Raw genomic sequence first — 25,367 nt, 5'->3', positions numbered from 1 at the left:
GCCTTCCTTCATTCCACACCACCCTCTGGTGGTCAGCACATGTCATAGAAAGTGATCAACTCCCAGTCAAACTCCTGTGGGGCAATATGCATGTATATGTATATGTATATGTATATGTATATGTATATAGATTGCTTTGGGGAGCAAGGAAAATTGAACAATATTAATTCTTCCAATCAATGAGTATGTAGTGTCTTTTCATTTATTTACAATCTCTTTCATTTCATGTCCTTAGTTAAGTTTATTTCCAGGTATTCTTTTTTTTTATGACATTGCAGTGAAGATTGTTTTATTTGTCTTATAGTTCATTAGTGTAGAGAAAGAGAAACACGGATGATTTTTGTATATTTATTTTATATACTGCAATATTACTTAATTATTCCTAATGGGTGTTTTTGGTTGTTGTTCTTCTGGTAGCATGTTTAGAGCTTACTGTATATGTCATCTGTAAACAATGACAGTTTTGTCCCCTTTTTTATTTGGATGCTTTTTCTTGCCTAATTTCTCTTATTGGGGCTTCCAATACTCTGTTGAGTGAAAGCAGCAAAATTGGGCATCCTTGTCTTGTTCCTGATCTTAAAGGAAAAGCTTTTCACCATTGACTATAATGTTAGCTGTGTATTTGTCATCTATAGCCTGTATTAGGTCTGCACCCTTTAAGGGGGCATGATTGTAGAAATAGTGAGCTAATGATTAGTCTTAAAAATCAGCTTCTAGCTTTGTGGCTTCTCCATCTGACTGTTCTCAACCTGAATGGAATTTCACCACTCAGTGGTGGTTGGCAGTGGTTTGAGCAGAACCATGTCTAAATAAGATTTTGGACTATTCTTCTCTCCTTCCATAAATTCTCAGTCTCTTCTCTGTGAGGTTTTACATGGAGCTAATGCAAGTTGGTCCCAGTGTGTTTTCACATTGCTAAGCAACACATACATATCTTACCAGGAGTCTTCTGGAGACATACTGTAACTTGCTAACCTATAGGGATCATTTAAATGGGAGGATTTGGAGGCTTTCAGATGAATATTTGGGGTCCCTTTCTCACCCTCCGGTCATAGCTGAAAGATTACTACTCACTCCTTCTTGGTAATGAGACAGAGGCCCTATGTTCACAATTTAGATTAAAAATTGTTTCAAATGAATAAGATATTTTGAAATTAATGGGCAGATATTGGATTCAGTTTCTCTTTGGGAACCCATTAAGTTTCTTCAATTTAGCCCAGGGCTGAACATGGCCTACAAAAATCTAAAACATGACTTTCTCATTTTAGATTCAGCCTGAAAGTAAATAAAAACAAATGGAAAATATAAAAATTCCTGGACTCTTAGGTTGACTCAGAGATATTTTTTTACATATCACCTATTTTAACCCCAATTTTAAAAAACAAACATGTTAATCACTTTTGAAGATGTTCAAATTATTAAATATGCACTTAAAGAAAGAAAGCATTCTTCTATTGTCAAGATTAAATGCGTTTATTCTGAGTTAGTGGATACAATGCCATAGTCGATACCAGCACTCCAAGCTACACCTATGCATTTGCCTCTAAGCCTTTACACGTTGTCAGTTTCCATTCCTCTAACATCCCACCATTGGGCCTCCTATTTCTAGCAAAATCATCGTTCAAATTTTTTTTTTTTGAAAAAAGGTAAAAGCAAGATTGAACACTCTATTGTGCTTCCAGTGCCCACAGAAGAATTATAATTGTCTCAAATAAATGTTTATTGTTTTCAGTGATGGGGAAAAATCGATAGCATGAGCACTAGTAATGGCACTACTAGAAGAGAAAGAACAGAGATTAAAAGAAGCATTTTTAGGCTGGAGGAGTTAGTTTCCCCTTCGTTAAAAAAAATAAATAAAATTAAAAAATCCACGTATCAAGGATAGGACTTGAGAGATCAGTTGTTCCATTTGTGGGCTGCACACTTAAGCACACTGGCTAGGACAGTTTTGCATTGAAATGGAAGCAATACAAGCTTTATATTCTACCATTAACACTTCCAGGTTTTTCACTTAGTATACCTGCCAACCTAATGATTCCTGCATGCATTAGAATTTGCTCTGGTAGCGTTAAGTTTATTTCCCCCTCCCTCCCACTCCCGTAACCATTGCGATACAAACTCGTCACCAAATTGTATGAGAATGTTGCAAAGCACAGCTCTGTGCCACCTCAGGACAGGGCTTCCCTGTCCCCTCTCCAGGCCTACAGATGGGTCCGTGGTATTGATCCCATCTCATCCTGCATGCAAACACACTCCGCTCCCATAATTTCCCCATGCCGGAGGCACACGAGTTGGCAGGTATGCATACAAAAAAATGGATTGAAAAAGGAAAGGAAAGGGGGAAAAAAAGAAAAGAAAGGCTTTCTCAGTAAAGCCTATTGTCCTAGAAGGAATCCATTGCTTTGAATTCACTTAAGGCCTGTACCGGCGAAATGTGTTTCTTCTGAGACCCTCGCCTCACTCGCGTCTGGAATTCTTCAGGCTTTTCTCTCTTCACAAGGGGCTTCTTCTCCGGAGCCTTCATCTTCCAAGACACAACAGGGGAGTTGACAGCTGCTGTCCCATAGACCTTCTGGTATTTGGTGGAGGCCACATAGGAGGCTTTGACGGTGAGGACAACAGCGTTCATCAGGTTTTTCGCTGCCTGGATGAGCGATGTCGCACTGTCCAGCTAGAGTGAGATACACCTGGGTTAGTCAAGGCAAAACATTCACAAGACGGTGGTGCAAGTTCACAGTTAAAACAAAGCTTTGCTTGTGCATATTTAGCACTGCCCCAAAGGATCAAATGACTACATGGTAAGGTGAATAGGACATAAAAACCATCTATCTTATCCCAAAGTAAAAAGGAAAAAAAAAAAGTTACTCTGATGCCTAATTTATTAAAGTCCAGATACCTCTAAAGCAAAATTCTCTCTTTTGAGCACGTAAGAATTCCAACGTTAACGTTTTTCAGAGTAATCTCTCTCATATTACTACATTAGGCTGATTGGTGGTAATAGGCACATTCACTCAAATGTTTGAAAAGCATGTGGCAGACACTGAAGAATGAAAGGTATTGGGGTTACATTGTAATTGTATGCCTCCCCCAGCATAAGTATACGTCTACTTATAGATTATTTCTCTACAGTTTAGGATTGGTAGGGTTGCAGGCAGCTAAGCAGAGGAACACCCATGGGTGTTCTGGCTTCTGCTTAAGTGTTTATTAAGCTTGAGTATCCATTTACCTATTGCCAGGCCTTGACTATACCTCTTATAAGAATATCGATAATTGTGCCAGGCTGCTGTAGGTCAGGGAGACCCGGGTCCCGGTGTTAATGAAATATTGATCTAGCACTATGTGCCAAACATAATTGTAGTTCCCCATTTAGCTCTCACAACAATCTATGAAGTGCAATTATTGTCATTGCATGCGCCGGTCATCTTTTTATAAAATAGCAAAGGCCTAGTAACCTCCCTGGTTTTATGCAGCATAAGTGATGAAGTCTCACACACTGTATTACTATACCAGACTGCCATGCTGCTGGGCTGGATAGTTTCAAAAACACGATGACAACTCAAAGCAGAGGAGGTACAGAAGCTCATTCCCAGACCCTCAGGCCAGGGATTTTTTTAAGGCTTTCTCTCTTCTGCTTTTAGCTAGTTAGACAGTGTGGTACTCTAGGCTAGACCAGTGGTCTGGTCAGCAAACCACAGCTTACGAGCCACATGCAGCTCTTTGGCCCCTTGAGTGTGGCTCTTCCACAAAATACCATGTGCAGGCACTCACGGAAAGTGCAATTGAAACTTCTGTGGCCCATGCACAGAAGTCAGTTTTCGACCCTCAAATTTCAATTGTTGTACTGTTGAGATTTGGTTCTGTTGACCAATGAGTTTGCCAACCACTGAGCTAGACCATTCAATATGATTCAGCCTTCTTTTTCCTTTACTTCATGAGTCATGGATGCTGGAAAATATCAAAACTGCATTTCCCAGATTCCCTTTCAGCCAAAATCTTACATGTAACCCAGTGAAGAGAAAGAAATGAGAGCTGGACTGAAAATTAGGACTCTAGCCTCAGGGACGCTTGAGCATAGTTTGATCACTTATCCAAGTTCTTGTAAAATCAACTAAGGAGATGTATCCATTACAATTAAATGAGGGATCCAAGGATGTTCCTAAGTAACGTGGGTCCCGGTTGTTGTAAGACCTGTAATTGGTGGACTGTAGCTGCATTAGAGAATTGAAAGCCAGGCCTTCAACCTTCTGGGTACAAGATGATTAGCAAAGGGTTCAAGCTCAGGGACCCCAAATGCTGTGACTTCCCTGTGTGATGCAACCTGCACTCACTTTAGCTTCCTGTCATTTCTTGAGACCAAAGTGTGTCCCTAGTTGTGATCAGGGACATGCAGTCCCCTATCCATAATTAAGGTTAAATAAAATAATGCCGAGTTAAGAAAAGTATTTTATGACAAATGAACTCAATTCTTCCAGCAACAACAACAACAAAATACCCATAGAGTTAGATAATTGGGGGTTAAAGATGTTTTTTATGCGTGAATTATTTGAAATACAATAAAAGTGAGGTTTCACCACTGAGGGGAAAAAAAAAAAAAAGATTAAATGTCAGTATTACATTGACCTTGACCTCAGTATAAAGAAGTAAAGTGATTTGTGAATTAGAGCTCTGATTCAGCAAATACTACACTGGACTTGCTTTGTGAATTAAATCAACCAAATGGGTAGAGTAACTACTTCCTTTAACACTCTGTTACAAGATACACATGTACAAAAATAACCGCTTAACCCAGACAGTTTTAGTTCATACAGCCTAAATTCTTATAGCTAGCTAGGGAAAAGAAAATTCTAGATTATTCATGTTAAAAGAAGAGGCTAAGTGTGGGTTAGTGCAGTGGTTCTCAAAGAACAATCTGGGAACCAGCCGGAAAAGCATCACCCGGGAACCTGTTAGAAACGTGATTCCTCAGGCCCATGCAAAACTTATTTTAAAAACTTTCAATCCAGGGGAGTCTGATGCATTAAAAAAGTTGAGAATCATTGAATTAATGAAACCCATAGACTATGGGAAGTTCATTTCATCTAATGAGTTCCGGACTTTCACCATGTGTGAATTTGGTAACATCATAGTGAGTTTTCTAACTGGATTTCATTTTTTCATTTTTTTTAATACTCCCAGGTAAAATAAGGAAAGAGGTATGATAGTAATTAATGTTGGGACAATTAGAAGATCAGTCATGTTTCCTTAAGCTAGATACTTAACTGGCTAATTGACAGTTTCCTATAAGTTGGTCAGGTTTCAAAATTAAGTAATAATCATTCATAAAAGTTAGTTTTATTAGTTAATTCTATTGTTTGCTGTGGTTAAAGACAGGGTGAAATGATATAATAGTAGGGACAGTTCTGTCATTATGCTTCAGAGCAATAAAATTAGAAGATGATGTCTATTGTATTATTAATTGGTTCCCAAAAAAGTAAGTCTTGGGAAAATTGAGGGGATCCAAAGAGAAGAGTGATTTGGAGATTTTTACCACAGATTCCATTTTCAGATAGATGGTGTCTAATTCTACAGCAAAAATATGATAGCCTGTCTCCTCAAAACCCCTTTGCTCTCCCAGCCTGAAGCAGGAATCTGTGAATAAACCTAATACATTGGTTGAGAGAGAGACAGCTCTGAATTATAAAGCCAATTACTTCACTCAAGCCATCTGAGAGGGCAGGTACCACTTTGTGGCCAGGCAAAGCAAGGAGGGGAAGGAAGGCCGTGCCAGCTAACCTGGAACAAATACACCCCTAGACAATAAGCCCCACTTAAAATTAAAATTTTTACTTTTTATTAAAACAAATATACATTTTTCTGTATGCCCTATACCCACTTGAGTAGCTATCAGTACAATAAAAAATTTGTTTATTTAAAAATAGGTCTCCCTAAAGCTTGTCAAAAATAGCACTAAGACCTGGTTTCCAAGTGGCACATTTTGCTAAAAAGTTCACTTCCTTAAAAAAAAAAAAATGCATGAAAGAGAGTAAAGCTCCATGGCCAGGAGATTTTTTTTAATAGGAGGTTTTGGAAAACAACATAATTGCATTCTATTTTGTGATTTATACCGTAACCATGGCATTTTCAAACAAGACATGCTAATGACTCTGTACACAAAGTTTTAATAATAATAACCAACACTGATTGAGCAATTAGCAGGTGCTTGGCTTTGCCTTAGTCCTTTTAATTAAACTGCATGATTTAAGTTTCTAAAAACCTTGGAGTAGGAACTTCCATTGCCCTCATTTTACAAGTTAGCTTAGCGAGGTAATTTAACTTGCCCCTGCAGTAACTGGCAAAAGAGATTAGGACGGTACTCTCTCTCTCTCCAAAGCCCACCTTCTGTACCACTATACCACTTCTATGAAGCATCCTTTAACCTCCATGGTCTTTTAAAAATATATATATATTATTGATTTTTTTTTTTACAGAGAGAAAGGGAGAGGGATAGAGAGCTAGAAACATTGAAGAGCTACCTCCTGCACACCCCCTTGAGGGGATGTGCCTGCAACCAAGGTACATGCACTTGACTGGAATTGAACCTGGGACCCTTGAGTCCACAGGCCGACACTCTATCCACTGAGCCAAACCAGTCAGTCAGGACAACCAGCAGGGTCTTGTCTTTTCAGTGACTACCTGTCATTCAAATGAACCTGTCTCAATTATTACCTCTGTCTGGGTGACACTCTCTCATTTAAATCTGTAAAGCTTATAAACACCAGACTACATCTACTGAGAGCCTCTATCTCAGCTGGTCTGTGACTTTCATTCTCATCCTCAGAGCCTGAATTCTTTATAACGGATCTCCTGGCCCTGGTTGTGCTCCTGCTCAGCCCTTCCCTGTCTTTCCTAGTGTTAGGATGTTGCCCTGCCTTGTATTCTCCCTCTTGGTGGGCAGTGCCCGGAATCTGAGACCTGCGGGTTTCTCTCACAGTTGCCTAGCTTCTCTGAAGCATGTTCACTACACAGCTATAAGGACTGGTTGTACCTTTGTTGGTGTTCTATGCCTTTACCTGGGCTGGTTGTGCTAGCTTTACATAGCCTGAAAAATGGACCATTGCCGAAACCGGTTTGGCTCAGTGGATAGAGTGTCAGTCTGTGGACTGAAAGGTCCCAGGTTCGATTCTGGTCAAGGGCATGTACATTGGTTGCAGGCCCATCCCTGGTAGGGGGTGTGCAGGAGGCAGCTGGTTGATGATTTTCTCTCATCAATGTTTCTAGCTATCTATCTCTCTCCCTTCCTCTCTGTGAAAAATCAATAAAATATATTATAAAAAAAAGGGGTCCATTCGCAGATATTCCTCATGCTGACCTGCATAGACACTGGACTTTTCTACAAAAAGAGACGCACATTTTCCCTGCTTAAGGACCTTTCTATCCTATAAGATTTTCCACTTAGTTCCTATATATAGTCTAAGAAACACTGATAATTTTCATCCACTCTTAAAAATAAGAGCTACATTTAGCAAATGCAACCATGAGCCAGTCTCTGGACCAGCTCCCTGAGAATCCTTTTTCTTATTCAATCTCACAACCACTCCTGACACAGGAAACACCCTTATGCTCCACTAGGATTTAGAGAGCCATGCAGCTTGTCCAGCATCACATTACACATAAGAGGTGAAGAAGCCAAGATTTAAATCCAGGCAGCCTAATTCCAGAGCCCCTTATGACAGAAGAATCCACAGCCCCTAAATCAAGTAGGCCATGCTAGACTAATTCTCTCCATTCCAATTCGTAGGTGTCTGCTGTACCTAACCAGAGAAATCAGGCTTCCCCTAATTCTGTCACTATTCTTTTAAAATATCAAAGTGCTATTTTAAAAAAGGCAACAGCTGTTTCTTCACATCTTGTTCTCTTGCAGTCCATGAAAAGCAAATGAGGCGGTGAGAGCTGTTTTACAGCCATTTCAATGGGCTTTTTCTGCCTCTGCTGCCATTCTTATCTTCTTAACCCCACTCAACTTGTAATGCATCTCTTTCTTTCTATTCAAAATAGAAAACGAGAATGGTATATGGAAAGTACTAGAAGGAGAACTTTAATGAATTGTGATTCTGCCATTAGTTGATATTTGTGCTGCCTAAGTCCTTATGTCAAAAGATGACAAGGGCTTAACTCAAATTTACATGATCATCTGAAGAGTTCTAACACCCAGGTCTTAAGTTCCATGCTATTTTATTAAGAAGAGGTTTACACAGCAAGAGGTGTTTCGTTTCCATAGAAACAACTGTGTCTGCATGACTAAAACCACAATCTTTTAAATGAAAGTGCAACTACATTTCTTGAAATGTTGAAATCTCATTTACTCTTTACCCTAAAGCCTGTCACTCCATCTTTCTACTGACTTATTATTCATCCAAGCATTTCTTCAGACATCTAGTGTGCATCTATGTTCTGCCAAACAATGGGCTTTGAGTGTTGGGTGCGCAGGCTCTGTGATAAGTGCTTTAGTAGGATGTCAAGTGCTAAAGGACAGAGAATGGGGAATCTAGCTGGAGTCAGGTAGGGTAGGAAAATAAAGCTTCATGGTGGTCAGGATCTCTAGACTTGCTTTAATGAATTAAATAGAAGGTTGTTGGTGACTGAATGGTTTAGCAATGAAGGACAATTCTCAAATTTCTAGCTTATACAATTGGATATGTATTGAGGCTCAACCCAGATGACAGAAAAAAGAGGGAGAATGAGGTGGTACAAATGTTAAGTTTAACTCTGGATTGATCGGATTTCAGGTGTCTATGTTACATGTAGTTATTAAAGGGACACTTGAAATTATGGAAGTGAAACTCGGGAAGCTAGGTATAATGAACCACATACTATTTGCTTATTTTGGTCTTCCTCACAACTTCATGCACAGTGTCCTGTATACTACAGGCATATAATTAATGTCAATTCTAATGTATTCTTCCGTTCATATTTTGTAGCATTTATACAGAGAGATATTATTATATCTGTATAAATGCTGAATGAAATATTAAATCCATATTTTTAATCAGGTAAAAAAGTCCACTAAGTGTACTAAAAATTCTCTCAGCATTATAATTTCAACATCAAATTCAACATTATTTTCATAATTGAAGCTATAACGTTATCAAGAAGTATATTAACTATTCCTTGACAGCCAAGGCTACTTTCTAGTTTAAATAATTAGCAATCACTCTTGATAGTAACGGTGAATTTCCTGGGGCCAGCCAACAATAAAACAAATGCAGTTTAGATTTAACAGCTGCTTTTAAAAACATACTCATTAAAAACAAATAGCATAGTCAAAGGTGCAAAAACTGTGAAAGAGGTACTGAAAAATGCACTGGATTAACAACATATAACATAGTAAATGACTTAGGATATCAAAATGAGAGGGCCACATATAATAATTCCAGAAGAAAATGAAAAATTCCACTGAGTTCTGCATTTATACATTCGAAATATGCATGTTGAGCTAGAAATGCTGCCTGGAAATAAATCTATTTTCAAAAGGCTGATTATCTATTACCAAAGAATAATAAACCACAAATGGCAATTCTTGGAAATCCCAGGTACAAAGCAATCTTTCCTTGAATTCAAAATAATGCAAGTGCCAGGAGACTCCTGGCTAAGGTAAATAGAATAAAAGAAACCAAATCCTTTTGAAGGTGATTTTGAAATATAATAAAACTGAAAAATTTGCCTTGAGTACCTCAAAAAACTTAGCAGTACCCAGGAGTGGGAACCCAACCCCATTTGGGCTTAGGCTATTTTAATTCTCTCAACCAGAGGGAATAGCACTACCAATTCTGAGAATGCTAAAATTGTTCCGCAAATAAGGTTAGACTACATTTTAACCAAACAGCATCTTTTAATATTAATAGCAATAACTTAGTGTTTAACATAAGAACCAGAAGTATTTTAATGGAACTAGGCTATAGACATTCAGGCCTGGGGTACCGTTGGGAAGGGAGGAAGTTGTGATGGGAGAATTGACAATCAATTGGAAGCAAATACCTGGAGAAAATTGGAATCTTTCCACTAGAGCTGGTCATTTATTTACATTTAAACAGTCATCTACTCAAAGCAAGTCACAAATTGCTTGCAGGAAAGGAAAAAAGACTTTGCAGCAAGTCAACTTTGCTGTTAATGAATGGGAGGTAAGGAACCCAGAGCATCAGTGCCTATTATCTGCCAACAAGAACATTTCATGTTCAAAAAAATCCATGAGGCTTTGAAGAGATATTTGATCTCCTTACCAGCTCTGATACATTTGAAATATCTGCCTGCTTTTCCCAGAGTCTATATCAATAACACTTTTTAAAAACTCTAGCCAGTGCAAGGTAATAAATAACTCAGGCAAACAAAGACATGGGAAAGGGTTCAACCTAATTGCATCTTTCCCCACTTTGTGGATGTGTACACACTTGCAAAAAAAGACAATTCCTTTGTGGCGAGCCCTCACTCCTGTGCCCTAATCCACTCACTCTTCCTCACCAGTCACCAATGCAATGAGTTAGCAAAGGTAGATTCCTTTCTGTTAAGATAGTAACAGGGGTGATTACAAGGCAGCAATTTGCCATTCACCCATGTGGTGGCCACAACAGACGTTACTAATCAATTATGGCACTATGCTCCATCAGAATCTGCTGGGTCACAAGGGTTATAAAACATCTCTACCTCCCTCTTCCAGGAGGCCACATTTGGACAAGAGTTGTCAAAAACAACTTGATAGGTTATCAATTGCACCTCTTCTCCTATATTTAAATGAAATTGTTTAATACATTTTGATTTTATTCTAACAGATCACTGACAAATATTTTTTATCTAAATGCTGCATATACTCTTTTGTACACTAATCACTGATACCATAATTGCTAATTAGATCAAGTAGGAGACATAAGTATTAAGAGAAGTGCAAAGCATTTGGGTGGGAGTTAAAATCAGGGGATAAAAATTAGTTGGATATATTAAGTATGGTGGCTGAAATGAAAAACAACCATCAGATGTATAGTGTGATTATTGTTAAAAAAGCTGCATTAAAGCTACCTGTATGAGAACATTTACCAATCCTTGATGACTACTAGTGAAAATACTGTGGGATCACTCCTATAGAGTTGGATAAATCCCAGAGGGTATTCCCCTTTGATTATGGGATCTTGAAAAGCAAATGTTTTACAACTGTAAGTACTGAATCAACCCTGACAGAAAGGAGGGCAAGATATATGTTATTTTCTACAGGGTTACCTTGAGTGATGCCAGGGAGGCAGCTGGTGCTCCACCAACACTGAAGACTAGTTAAGAAGCCTGCACACAGTGGCTCAAGATAAGTTGGTGAAGGCCTTGGCAGAAAAGCATCGCAATGTTAGTCAGGCTAAGAAAAAAAAAATGCTCCTTAGTGTTGCTGAGAAATTTGCCAACTGGCTCTCAGGTAACTTTCTCAAGTGGACATATTTGTGTCTTCGTTTTTAATTCATTTAGGTAGGTAGTAGCACTTCATCGTCAGCCAGTCCACTGATTAACTGTCTCATTTGCATTTTTTCAATTATAGGTAAGTAAACCATGGGGACTCCCATGAAGGCTTAATTGCAGTCAACAAATTTTCTAAATATGGCTTAGGGCCATTTTTCTCACCATTAAAGGCAGTACAGTTTTTGTTCAACCCAAACAGGCATTCTTGCTAAACTTGGAATCCCAAGGAAAAGTAGGAGTATTGAGGTATGTTGGCCCTTGGGAGGTTATGAACAGGCATTGCTTAGGCAGTTTCAACCTCCTTTTTCTATATCTCTTCTTCCCTGAACCCTTCCTTTTCCCACACTTTTCCGACTCATCCTCTCTTGGTCATTCCCACATAACAACCATACTGAGAAATAAATCCGTAGGAGAATTACCAATGGAGTTTTAAGCTTCCACCCTAATTGGAAGATAATCCTGGGTAAGAAGACAATCTTTGTGTCACCACTATACAAGGTTCACACCTTGTAGCAATTCTTCAAAAGGCTAAAGCTCCTTTTAGCCTTCCATAGAGGGAGCCAGCTAGCATAAATAGAGTATCTTGATTCCTCTATTTCCCCCACTGTCCCTCCCTGAGCAGTATCAATATGACTGGCAGACAAATCTAGGACAAGTCATTGTCCAAGAATCCAATAGAAATAAGTCTTCACTAATAGACCCTCCAACCTTGTAGGAATATGCTGAAGGCTACTTTACGAAATGGCTCTTAGGCTCCAGCACACATGTGTAACCACCGAGTGAAGAACAAACCACATGAGTCAAGGACCACATCTTTGGGTGCTGGTTGGCGGAGAACTGTGCCTAAAAAGTAAGCATAATCTGAGAACCCTGGGTTATTCTTTTCCCTTCTTAAATTTATCTTCATTCATCCCCAAGAAAATGTATAACTTAGAATTATTGGGGAACATCACCTCCCATCCTGGCCCATGCCCCTCTCATCCGGTGAGTGGAAAGTGCTGGTTGAAGCCTCCATTGCTACCCGGGTCCCGGATGAAAAGAGTTGAAGAGCAGACTAGACACCACTCCCCAGGGACTGTTTGCTGCCTCTCTTTAGGATCCTAGTTCCCTCTACCTCACCCCTTTCTTTTCAAACTCCTGTTTATTTTCTTCCCTCTGGTAAGATATTCTCACATTTTGTGCTCTCCCTCCCTTTCTATCTTTTCCTTTCTTATGGTGCCTAGACTCTGGATTCTAAGCCCTAGTTCAAAGCCTGAGTAAGCTGTCACCAGCTGTGTGATCTTGAGAGAACTTCTTAGTCTAGCTCTATCCACTTCAGATTTTTAAAGTAAAAATGAAATAAAATACCACACATTTAAGTAATTAGCATTAAATGAGATAAAACTTAGTATTTATTACTATGATTTATCTTTCCTTAAATTACCATTTCATTAAAGAAAGGACTCTTTAAAATTATATTTCTCTAAGTCCTCCCCTTTTAGTTTCTTTTTCAAGGTTCTTCCATCAAGCATTTGGAGTTCTTCGTAACCATCTTCTTACTAAACCTAGTATATTCTTGGCTTGCTCTCAATGCCTCAATGTTTCTGGTTTAAATGTTTTAGGAATAAAGGCATACATCAACACACACACACAAAATAATAAATCTGTTTCTTTTCTAGTTCTGTTCTGCTCTTTATCTGAAGAAAAGGAGGAATCAAGATTCAGCACACACAAAAATGGGGATTTTGTGTAAAAATGAGACACCCCAAATATCTAAGAACATTTAGTCTTCATTTAACACCTACAAGCTCTAAAAGTAGAAAGCTCTAATAGGAGATAAATTGAAGACAATGTTTAAAGGTCTAATTTAAGAAGCATAAAAAGAAATATAAAATATTTTACCCAACCAAGTATAGGGCCTAATTCCAAAAATACAAGCTGTTCATTTTGGTTAAGATAGCATCCTTTTCTTTTTAATAAATGATATCTGGAAAGTATAATACCTTAAAATCTTATATTGTTGTCAGAAGCCAGTTGAGAGTCCCAGCTGCCTCAAAAATGGAGCCCTTTATGGCGTAGAAAGGCTCACCAATCACTGCAGATCAACCTTCCAAGCCCTGTGTTTTTATCTATGTCAATCACTTGGGTTCCCTAGACTTGTTTCCTAAAGTCTTAAATCTATTTTTCTGTAAGATGTGAGCTATTTTAAATCTTTACCTCAGTCTTGAAAGGAGCACCTGCATCTCCAGCTAAGGCATTAAATATACATATTCTTGACAGGTTTGTGAATGGCTCATCAGACTCGATTCCCATAACATGAGTATACCATGCTTGTGCCTTTGTACATACTGTGTCAACATTTATTAATCGAATAAGTTATCAAAGGGCATGTCTTAAGAATAAACTTTCTAAAGAAAAAAAAGATGAAGAAAAGTCAAAATCTAAGGAAGGACATTGCCTAGGTTATGACCAGGAAAGGCCAGAAGAAAGAAAGTAGGACAGGTGCAAAAAACCACAGTGGACAGCATTAAGACAAGCCATACTTGTCAATGCTCCAGGCCTCTTTCAGAACTAATAAAGCAAGGATGGCTGATGAGTGCCCCGTTGCTGTCATTCCTTCATTGGTACCTTTAGCAAGCATGCTCAGTCAATAACAGTATTTTGTTCTGATCCTAGAAATGCTCTGAGAATTCTCAAAAAATAGGCCAGGCAATTACTAGCAAATGAGGAAAGTTAGAAAATAAGATAAAACTTAATCATCCCCTCTATTCTAACCCACCAAAGGCTATGATTTGATTAAGAGTAGTATGTTAATATCATTTCTCCCTCATTACAATAATTTCCTCCTCACATAATTCATAAAGAATGATTTTTTAAAATATAATGCAGTAAATTGAAGTTAAATGATAGAAACATATGTTACAAAATAATTCACTAACAAAATTTCAGCTCTTTTATTAAAGGAATGATAATTTGGACAGGAAGAAATGAGTATCATTATTCAAGGGTTCATAAGAGGTCTTCCGTATAATGTATAGTTTAAAACCAGTAATTTTAATTAAATTAGTTTTAAAATTTGAACAGTTGATCCATAGCTTTTTATAATTAAACACCTTTTTTTTTTTTATTGCCCACTTTTAAATGTTTTTTGAGCAGACATAGAATAATGCCCTCCAAATCTTTTTCTTTCTTCCTGGTCACTGCTTTTCCCATTTTAGGATGTATTATATATACCATTCACCAATTGTATCACATATTCAAATAATTTCCATGTGCTCACACTGTCAGATAGAGGTTTTCTATCTTTAGTTCAGGAGACAACTGAATGAGTTGTAAGCATTAAGTCATTAACTTCCATCTAGCTGACACTTCAGGTTCTTGCACAAGTTGCTATTTATACAAATAAAAGCCCCTGGCATTGAGGGATGATCTAAACTTCTGCAGAGATTTCTTACTGACTCTTCTTAACATTCTTGGACATAGGCAAGAGCTCTAAGGTTTACACCACGCCTCTACCTCAGACCTACTCCTCCAACTGTTCAGGTTAAAATTTCAAAATCTTATCATTGCACCTAGTTCTCTCTGACCCAGCATCCAATCTGCCATTATATCCTTCCAGCAGCATCTTTGAAATACATCCATTATTTGACCTCCTCTCACCCTCTCCACTGTTAGAACCAGGGCCAACCCACTAGCATCCCTCGTTAGAATTGTGCAATATCTCCACTAGCTTGTTTCCTTTCTTCTTTTTTTCTCTACCTTTAGTCTTTTTATTTTTAAGTTTATTATTGAAAGTATTACAGATGTCCCTGTTGACCCTCTTCACCACACTATTGCCTTTAGTTTAAATGGGAACCAGAATAATCCTGTTTAATACACTCCCATAATGCCACTTTTCCACATTGAGTGGATCAGCATTTAAATCAGAGTCCAAAGCTATTAAAATTGTGTTCAAGGTCATATACTCTGGTCCCCAATAGTTCTGATTTCTCCCTCACTCCACTCCTTAATGCTGGTCCCTTGGCTACAACTCAGACCATTCATTCCCCACATCAGGACCTTTGTGTTTTCTCCTCTGCCTAGAATGCTCTTCCCCCAAATACCTTAAGTCTTGGCCCCTCAACCTAACCAAGTTGCTGATACTTGGTTAAATACTTGATTAACTTCACTTTTCAAATTGCAACTCCATTACTACCTTTACCCCCTCAATTTGCTGTCTTAAAAACATATCACCATCCAAACAAGTATTTTCTTCTTAGATTTATTTTTCCCCAACCTCTGCTATATCTCAAATACCTAAAAGAGGCTCTGGCATCTAGGTCTTCCATAAATATTTGCAAAATGTCATTAAATAATTGCAACTTGATGGATAAGGAAATGAGAGGACAGAATTGCCCAAGGGCTTAATGCCTAGTCCCATACCCAACTCCCACATGTCTCCTACCTGTTCATTCTTCCATGGAAGATTATTAAAAGGCATGCTATTAACAGGAGTGTGCAATTTAGGGACATACTTGAGTAAAGTATAGCCAAATTATAATACAAATCTTATCTTTTTCTTGCTGTAGACTTTCAGGATTAGGCTCTTTCAGAAAATAATCACAATTTTATCTTTTGTGTTTATTGCTTTCAGTGTATAAAAGTCTAAACTTTATCTAAAGACTGTTTCCCCTATTAATAGTATCAGCATGTATGAGACAGCTGTGTTTGCTTGATGACTTAATAAATGATCTTTAATCCTCAAAACCTATATAAGGTATATACCATTATTCCCTTTTTACATATGAGGAAACTGAAAGAAAAAAGTTAACATTTTTGTAAACTTCTGTTCACAAAATTCATATTATCATCAGTCCACCGTGATACCACCTTCCCTGGCCAGGACTTTACCATAGGCTGAATCTGCTCTGAACTCTTTATTTCTGGCTATTGGTGCCATTTGTCTGGAGCTAAGCATGGGTTATAGTGGGTATTAACTGTTCACGGGATTGTTATGTGACCAAGCAGTAAGGAAGTGAATTTCCTTATGACACAAAGGGAAAAATGGAATACCAATTTCTTGCAATTGTGATTCTTGTGAAATATGAACGAGGCAAGTACCAGAGACATCATTTTCTATTTATTTTCTTGCAGCTAAAAATATCTACAAAGAAATATCTTGAAAAAACTTGATCAAATAACTTCTCATTCTGCCTTCCTCTAGTCCAGTGGTTCTCAACCTTACTAATGCCACGACCCTTTAATACAGTTCCTCATGTTGTGGAGACCCTCAACCATAAAATTATTTTTATTGCTACTTCATAACTAATTTTGCTACTGTTAAGAATCATAATGTAAATATCTGTGCTTTCTGATGGTCTTAGGCGACCCTGCTAGCGGTTCTCAACTGTTGAAGAGCCTAAGCCTATGGAAAACACAGATATGATTCATAACAGTAGAAAAATTACAGTTATGAAGTAGCAACAAAAATAGTTTTATGGTTGGGGGGGGTCACCACAACATGAAGAACTATTAAAGGGTCTCGGCATTAGAAAGGTTGAGAATCACTGCTATAGTCACCATATATGCCACTTTCTATTTAACCAAACATAAAAAAATTAATTCTAAATTTCTACAACATTGCCTTTTAGTCTGCCATACAATAGACAGTATGATATAATGTGAGGTTGATTGATTATAGTTAAAAAAAAAACAACAACAACACAGTATGTGTAGATAATGGTTAACAGCTATATACTGTTTCCTGTTCAATTACTAGTCTATGGAAGACAGAGTTTAGCAATGTCCTTACATTGCACAAAGCACAAGATTACCCAATAGAGAAACGGGCTCTAATCTAATCTTGCCTCAGCTAGTTAGATTGTGAAAGTTAGGGCCACTCTAGTAACCTCTCCACTTTTATTTATTCAACTGTAAAGTGGGGTTATTAATATTCTATAGTTCATCAATTATTCTGAGATCCATGTGAGAAGGCAAATCTAAAACACCATTTAAATAAATATGTCACTATAAAGTACTATGGCATAACCTCCGGGTACCATTGGAACTCCTTTTAAAATCTTCACCATAATTTATTGAATTACCTGGGAACTTTAGGATCAAAAAGCTCTGCACAGAGAAGGGTATTCCAACAGACTACAGGACAGTGTGAGAGTACAGACTGCAGGATAGTGTGAGAGTACCATAGCCCTAGCAAAACAAGAACAAGGTTCTGTCAATAGGAGGGAAGCTTTCTTCTTCCACCTGACAGTGGGCATGACAAGGGATGAAGTATGGTTGGGGTAGTCTAGATACGATCTCATTTTTCCCATTTTTGAAGAATGGTTAAGAAATGTGACTCTCAAATAAAACACAGGAACCTTCTTTTAGATACCTAAACGCTGGCTATAGGATGCAGCCCAAAAAGAGAGATGCATGAAGTCAACTAAAAATGAAATAAACCACCGGTACCAGTTTGGCTCAGTGGATAGAGCATCGGCCTGAGGACTGAAAGGTCCTAGGTTTGATTCCAGTCAGGGGCATGTACCTTGGTTGTGAGCACATCCCCAGTGGGGGGTGTGCAGGAGGCAGCTGATTGATGTTTCTCTCTCAATGTTTTTAACTCTCCCTTTCTGTAAAAAATCAATAAAATATATATTTTTTTAAATGAAATAAACCATTCTTGTAATATAAGTAGCCAGCTCATCCATGGAACTGTTCTTGGTAATTCTTTTGCATTATGTTTCTTGCTAGAGTCCAATAGTTGTTTACTTGCTGTTTTCTCTTCAAAAATTTTGTGAATACACTCAAGTCTGGAGTGTTAATATTTCTGGCCACTTAGGAACAAGTAATTCCTAGTGCTTTTACTGGCACATTGTCCATAAGCATATGGGATTGGGTGTATATACCCCTAGGGTGTAGGCAGCCTCTTCAATTGGCCAGCCTACTCATACAAGTTGATTACTAGTACTTCTCTTTATTTGTTAAATGTAATTTGGATGTTTTCTGGAATCAATACATATTTAACACCCCAAGCAATTATATATTTCCTGTATGTTACATCACAAAATCCTCACCAAGGAAAAGTGATCCATCACTTTATCTTCACTGTTCAATAGGTAAAGGAACTGAAGCTTAGAGAGAAGCAACTGGCTAATAAGACAATAATCAGGGATTTAAATGCACAATTTCAGTTTCCAGGTGCAGGGGTATTTAGCTATAGACTTAGCTCTCACTGCTTTGGGATATAGTAAGAAACAAAGGGCATTTAAGGTGGTTCCCCTGAGAAGCCAGGACACTTCTTTATAGAGGTGTCTGCCAGGCTTGGCCTGGTTTGGAACCTCGCAGTCTGTTTCTCCCGGACTGTGCTTTTAGGGAAAATGCAGCAAAAGCACCAGACCGTTCCGTTCCATCTAAAACTGGAAATATTATCTCTTTGGTCCAACAAAGTGCCTCTACAGCTGGACAACATATTGTCTGTTCCTTTGCAAAAGAGGTTGAGCTATACAAAGGACTTTCAAATCCATAGATTAAAGGCCAGACTATCCTCAAAAGACTGCAAATGCATAACAGGATTGCCACAAATCATAGAAAAATACCAGTGGGTCCCTTTAAAGAAAGCCTCAAATCCATGATATTAGAAATTTTCTTTGAAAAATAAAAGTACTTCGTGAACTTCTGAGAAAAATCACAACTTTTCACCAGCGAAGAAAGATAAACATTAAAGGGTTAGAGAGTGTCTAGTACAGTAACTTGCCCCTACTAAAAATCATGCTTAGTATTAAGATGAAAGTTTCCTCAAGGCACAATTCTTACCTTGGAGTCCCTGTGAATCTAGTCTTTGACAGAGTTAAATCACCTCCATATTTATAATAAGATATAAAGACCACCTCATTATTTCTTTACCTGATATACTAAAAAATGCCAAGGCAAACTCTTCAAATATGCTACAGCTACATCTTTGAAAGAAGCAATCTCTGTTATATTTGGACTCTCCACCTGTTACAATTCTCCAACTTTCTCTTAAATAAAATTAATACTAAGGTGTGAAACATTCTATTTCCACCTATAACCTGATTTCAAGGGCTCACTCACAATTTCAGCATTGCAGAGCTAAATATCATCTTAAAAATACCTGCATAAAATAATTTGCATCTCAATGAGACCATCCTGCTTCGTTTCTTAATATGATTTCTTAAAAATATAACCTGTTACTTTTTCTTATTTTTTTTAAAAAGTACTTATTTGTTATCTCATCAGAGAATAGCTAAAGTGATATGCAATGATCTGTGAAAAGGAATTATTTTTTTTAAAGTGCTATTAAAAACAATTGGATTTTTAACTTCAGTATCCTTGTTTGTAAAAAGCAAGAGATTGAAGTCATTTTTACCTTGTTTAAAGTTTTAAACAACGTTCCTTCCAAAGCTTTTAATTGCCTTTGAGAGTAAAAATGCTTGTGCATTTAAGACAGGAAGATTTGGGGTAACTAAGAATGGAGGTAAAGGCTTTGAAAAGGTATATTAAGATTATGGTCAGAGGATGATTGTGATGGGTTCTCAGGAGTCTTGCTGTAGGAAAGTTTTCAACCCCTCTCTGATGCCAGGGTAGGGGTAGATAAATGGCACAAGACACATTGTATCTGCCATCTCCCACCCTTTCAGAGAGAAGAGGTAAATGCCTCCATTTCAGATAGTCTGTATGTTCTAAGTAAAAGGTCAGATTTCAATCAGACCTATGGTTCTCATCGGGGGTGATTTTGTCTCTCCAAACTAGGATATATTTGCAAGTTCTGAGGACATTTGATTGTCACTACTGGGAAAGGAGACAACAGAGATGTCTACTAATCATCCTACAATGGACAACCACAACAAACCACTGAAACTAAGAATGACCCAGATGAGGCAAGGCTAAAATAGCTTAATAAAACAAGTCAAGGCATTTCTTAGGAAAGGGCTGAAATTGGTGCCAAATCCTGGAAAGTTCTCACCATAGCTCATAGAGCTTTCATCCCTCCATTTCCTAGACCTGTATTTCTCAAAGAGCGATCCACAAGTCGGGTGCATAAGAAACATTTACAAACTGAATACAGACTCCTGTTCGCTGGCATGACTTTTAGAACTGTGAAGGCAGGGCCCAGGAATCTCCATTTTAATCTGCTACCCACATGAATCTTCTACACATTAAAATATGAGAACCACTACTTCACTTCTCTATTAAGATCATTCCCTTCTGTATTTTCATAGATCACTTATCTATAAGCAATTCTTCTAGGACTTCCAATACCAAGAGAATGTAATCTATATGAGGGCAGAACTTTAGCTGGTTGTTTTCTGCTCTATGTCTAATGACTCAACTGGTGTTGACATAATGAGAGAACAAAAGGGTACCTACATCATCCAAATTCTAACTTTAGCTACTCATTTAATTTGTATTTCTACAGTCTAGGTATTGTGCTAAGTGTGTGGCACATGCTAACACATTTAATTTTTATATCAATGTAATAAAACAAATATCATTATCACTTTACACATGAAAAATGAGATTCAGAGAAGTCAAGAAACTTGCTCAAGGTCACACAGTAACTATTGAGATTCAGAATTCAATTCATGTTCTATTCAATGGAGACGATCTACAAACCCATGCCTAACTCTCCCCCCTTTTTTCTTTCCAGATTCTTCATATGATGTAAGAAATTGTTGAAGTGAGGAAACAAACATTCCTAGGAAGACTCCTTAAAGGAGGCTAACAGCTAAGCAGCCCACTGTTTGGCTCTCTTATTACTTTTCTTCCTATGTGGGAAATGGTACGGTGGGGAATTAGCAGTCATCTTAGACTGAAAAAATGCACTTGAGAATAGAAGCCCCATATTAAGTAGAGCAGACCATAAAGTCAGAAGGGGCCTGAGTCCTTGATCTTATATTCTGGGCTTACTCTACTGACCCTGAACAATACAGACCTTCTTGAGAGAGAGAGAGACAAACTCTATTTGGATAACTTATCATATGCAGTTGCAATTAAACCTAATTAAAACATGTGCAAGGCTTTATAAAATTACTAACACTACTATTTGGTGTTAATAATTTAGGATACTTAATTATAAAGCAACATTTAACATCTACATAGAATTAATATTTTAATATATCATGACCTTTAAGTGGGAGGGCAAATGAAACCAACCATGGCACTGCAGCCCTTTTAATTTTAAATTCCTTTTTAAAGTAAATGACTAATTTGATTAATTCAGTTCTTTTGGAAGAAATTTTGTATGTTTCCATACTGTAATCTTTTTTTTTTTTAAAGTCTACTTACTGTACCAAAATTTTAAAAGTCAATTACAAAGAAGTTTGTTAGCTAGAAAAAAAATGAATTACTTCATCAAATCTTAATACACTTTGCAGTCTAATATATAAAATAAAGTCACATGCTTTCAGGTAGGAATATATGAATGAATTAATGATAGACTTCTGAATCACTTAGTGGGATTTTTCAGTGTATTGATAATAACATTACATTGGCAATAAGAATGGCAGAGAAGCTAATATATTAAACACGCATTATGTGCTCATTGTGCAAAGATCCAGAGAAAAATGAACATTCAGATGCATTTGCTACATTTGCTATCTTTATGGAGCTTACAGGTTAATTGGAAGACATCACATTAAATGCTATGACACTGCAGTGTCATAGCAGGAATGACAGCTCACCAGGCTGTGAGAAAATATCAAGGCAGGCTTCCGGAAGCACTGCTATGTAACAACCACTGACTGTGTGACCTCCAGGTAGTTACTTAAATGCTCTGAACCTCATTTTCCTGATATTTTTAATGGAAATGATGGTGTTTCCTCTATAGGATGACTGTAAAAACAGACTGAATTTAAAATGCTTAGTACAGGGCCAGGAACTTACTAACTCCTCATTTAGGCAGTATAATAAGCTACCCCAAGTGGCATTACTATTCCAATTTATAAGTCAGAAGTGAAAATACAGATTCATAATATTGCACAATATCACTGAGATTGTAAAACATACAGCTGATTTCCAAATTCACACGATTTCCAAAGTCGCACCTAACAGCAACACCTTGTTCAAATTTTAACACCTACCTTAAGAGAAAAGGGTACCCTCTAATTTTTCACAGTTCTGACTTTAAAAGCCAAGGAGATAATAGTGACATGATTTTTTTCAGGTAAGAGGTTGGACCTTGTGGTAAATAATTTTGCCTGGCACACATTCTTAGAACCACCTAAGGTTACATTTGTCTGGGTCGGTGTGATAAAGGCAATCACAGAGCTGTGCATCAACGGTAAGAAAACTAAAAGAAAAAAGTCTTTAGGTCATCATGCCAAAATGCCAAATTAATTTACTCGGTTAATGGCAGGCATTGACATCCTACCAGTCAACTGCTTTTAGAATCTGACAGTATCACCATCTCTGCCAAAGAAGTTGCTTCAATTACCAGCACAAACGGATAAATATGGAGAAAAAGCAAGGTTCCTGATCATTTCTTGACTTCCAACCAAAGAAACTCTCAAAAAGATTTACAAAATACACTGGTTATATGGAACAGTGAACCATATGTAAAACAATTAGAGGGTTAAATCTAGAACTGGGCTTCAGTGCTGTAATCTGAGACCTATCTTCTTCCAAACCAATGTTCATACTCACATCTTAGTCAAAGGAAAGCTACCTCTATCTTACATCTTTGAACAATTGTATAATTCTCTATACAGACTGACTGGCATAGAATAATAGCTGTTACCATGAAAAAAAAATAGGGGGAAAAGTGAGCACTTCTAAATGATTATTGATTTAAACATATATTTATATAAGTAATATACTTTGCCATATATGCCATAATATGTCAGGCCCTATACTGACTGGCAGGACAGCCTGACTGTTCTAATCATGACAGGAATGTTAATATACACATTTACTACTTTTCCAATGAAGTTCACCTAATTAACATTGTAGAGTAGCCAAATAGCTCTACCAAAAAATGCCATTCAGAAACAAACACTGTCCCAGACTGTTGCCTCTACCACTTATCCTGGCAAACTTGAGAGTTTAGGAACCACTTAGCTCTGACCTTCATTAACTCCTTGTTCCAGAGCAGAACAATGAAATAGGCAAGGCGGGCCCTTAAAGTGTGTAGTTTCATGCCTTTCCATCAAGGAGATTAAGAACATCATTGAGTAATTTTTTATACATAATAACCATCATCTTTGAAAGTTCTTCTTATGCTTAAACAAAATTCAAAAGTTTTCTCAAAAACATTCTTAGTTTACCTTTAAATCCACAAATGTACTTTTCCTCATCTTTTAATCTTAATATTTGAATACTTTTTTCCTGATTATTTTCAAGAACATATATAATAATAAAAGTATAATATGCTAATTAGACCGCACATCTGTTTGGACAAAGCTGGGGCTCCGAGGGAAGCCTGGGTCCTGGGTGCCAGAGGGAAGCAGGTTCCAGCAGCCAGGGGAAGGAAGGACTACTATTCCCTGAATTTCATGTATCGGGCCCCTAGTAGATATATAATAAGCCAGTTTTTTTGTCTTGTAGAGTTTCCAAAACTTTGCTGTGAAAATGAATCACCTGGTATGGGTTGAAGGTCAATTGGGACATTTAACTACAAAATCCAAAAAACTATACCCTACAATGATGCATTCAAGAGGTCTATAGCATGGCCAAGGAGTCTACATTTTAACAGTCTCCTTGCACCCCTATCTGGGTTTAGAATGCCGATGATCTTCTTTGAAAAACACTCATTACAGTCAGAAAGGGATTGAAAACTTTTATATCCAGCTGCCACCTGCCTTTCTAATTTCATCTTTCACTTTTCTCCATCTTTCTACCATCTCTGACATCTGCAGGTCCAGTCAGCTCAGAAGACATCCATGCCAAAATACTGTGATCTTTTTGTTTCTATTTTGGGCTAATCCTTTTCTCTTCTCCTCTACCTTGAAACACCTATCCACTTATATAGGAAGGCTTAAAAAATAATACCTTCTTTAGAAAGCTTCCTCTTCCCCTTCTCTATGGAATGACCCCATCATTTTGAATATACTTTAGTTCAAGTGATTATTATAATCTATCCATACAAATGCCATGTCCATCCATAGGAGAGTGAATATCACATGTTATTTACCCAATAAATGTTTGTTGAATTGTAAATCTAACAGATTCTAATTTTTATAAAATTATCTCTTAGAGACATTAGAGAAGGTGGAAAGAGTTGCCATCCTTGTCATGGTTCTCTTGAGACAAAAATAATTCTAACATTCCTAACTTTCATTAATAATCTATATTACCCCACAAAGTTTTATGGAAGTCCTACTTGGACTTTTTTGGAAGAAAGTTTTTTAAGAGAGAGTTCCTATTTTTGTAAAATTCATGTTGATCTTGCGACTTAATCATTCCCATCTAGTCAAATTTAGCTTTGGAAAGTGACTTTCTGAGATAATATATTCTAAAAATTAATTTTTGTCATGATAGGAAGTTAAGAAACATTGCACTGGATGACATAGACCAAGTCCTTAGAATCTGGGATGGGGTAATACAGTTTTCTTCATGAAATATCAGTCTGTCATGAAGGCCAAAGTCATAACTTGGAAGGAACTTGGTAAGAAATACTGAAAACAGTGCCCCTATGTGATGCAAAGTTTATGCTGAAAATTTATAACAACAAAGAGGCTCTCAAATGTAAGCATTCTTCTTTGTCATGGTGGACAAAGAAGCCAAAATCAATAACCTTTTTCCGTGTGTATGGGGAAAAGAGATTTACATCATCATGTTTAGTTTGGCTTAGTGTTAAAAACCTTCTAAATACTGGCTATTTGAGATGATTTTTGCTCAGAATTCAGAGAAGCTTCCTTTTGTTTTGGAAAACCACCCCAGTTACATAGATTCTCCTTAGCTAATAGGCATTTTCCATGACC

The 25,367-nt window shown here is 37.4% G+C and overlaps 1 protein-coding gene across 2 annotated transcripts in view; it reads right to left on the bottom strand.

The window, feature by feature from the left end:
- Nucleotides 1–1,446: 1,446 nt before the first annotated feature.
- CTNNA2 (catenin alpha 2) overlaps nucleotides 1,447–25,367 on the bottom strand; it is a 1,072,635-nt gene continuing 1,048,714 nt past the window's right edge. For both annotated transcript variants that reach the window (XM_084900771.1, XM_084900770.1), the window contains one exon: nucleotides 1,447–2,671. In XM_084900771.1, the coding sequence (XP_084756897.1) occupies nucleotides 2,384–2,671 (288 nt within the window). In that variant the 3' untranslated portion in view covers nucleotides 1,447–2,383. The remainder of the gene's footprint in view (nucleotides 2,672–25,367) is intronic.

This window comes from Pipistrellus hanaki, assembly GCF_964339955.1.
Source record: "Pipistrellus hanaki genome assembly, chromosome: 12".
Classification (NCBI taxonomy): domain Eukaryota; kingdom Metazoa; phylum Chordata; class Mammalia; order Chiroptera; family Vespertilionidae; genus Pipistrellus; species Pipistrellus hanaki.
The sequence above is the reverse complement of the archived record's forward strand: the minus strand, read 5'-3'. Positions and strand labels throughout refer to the sequence as shown.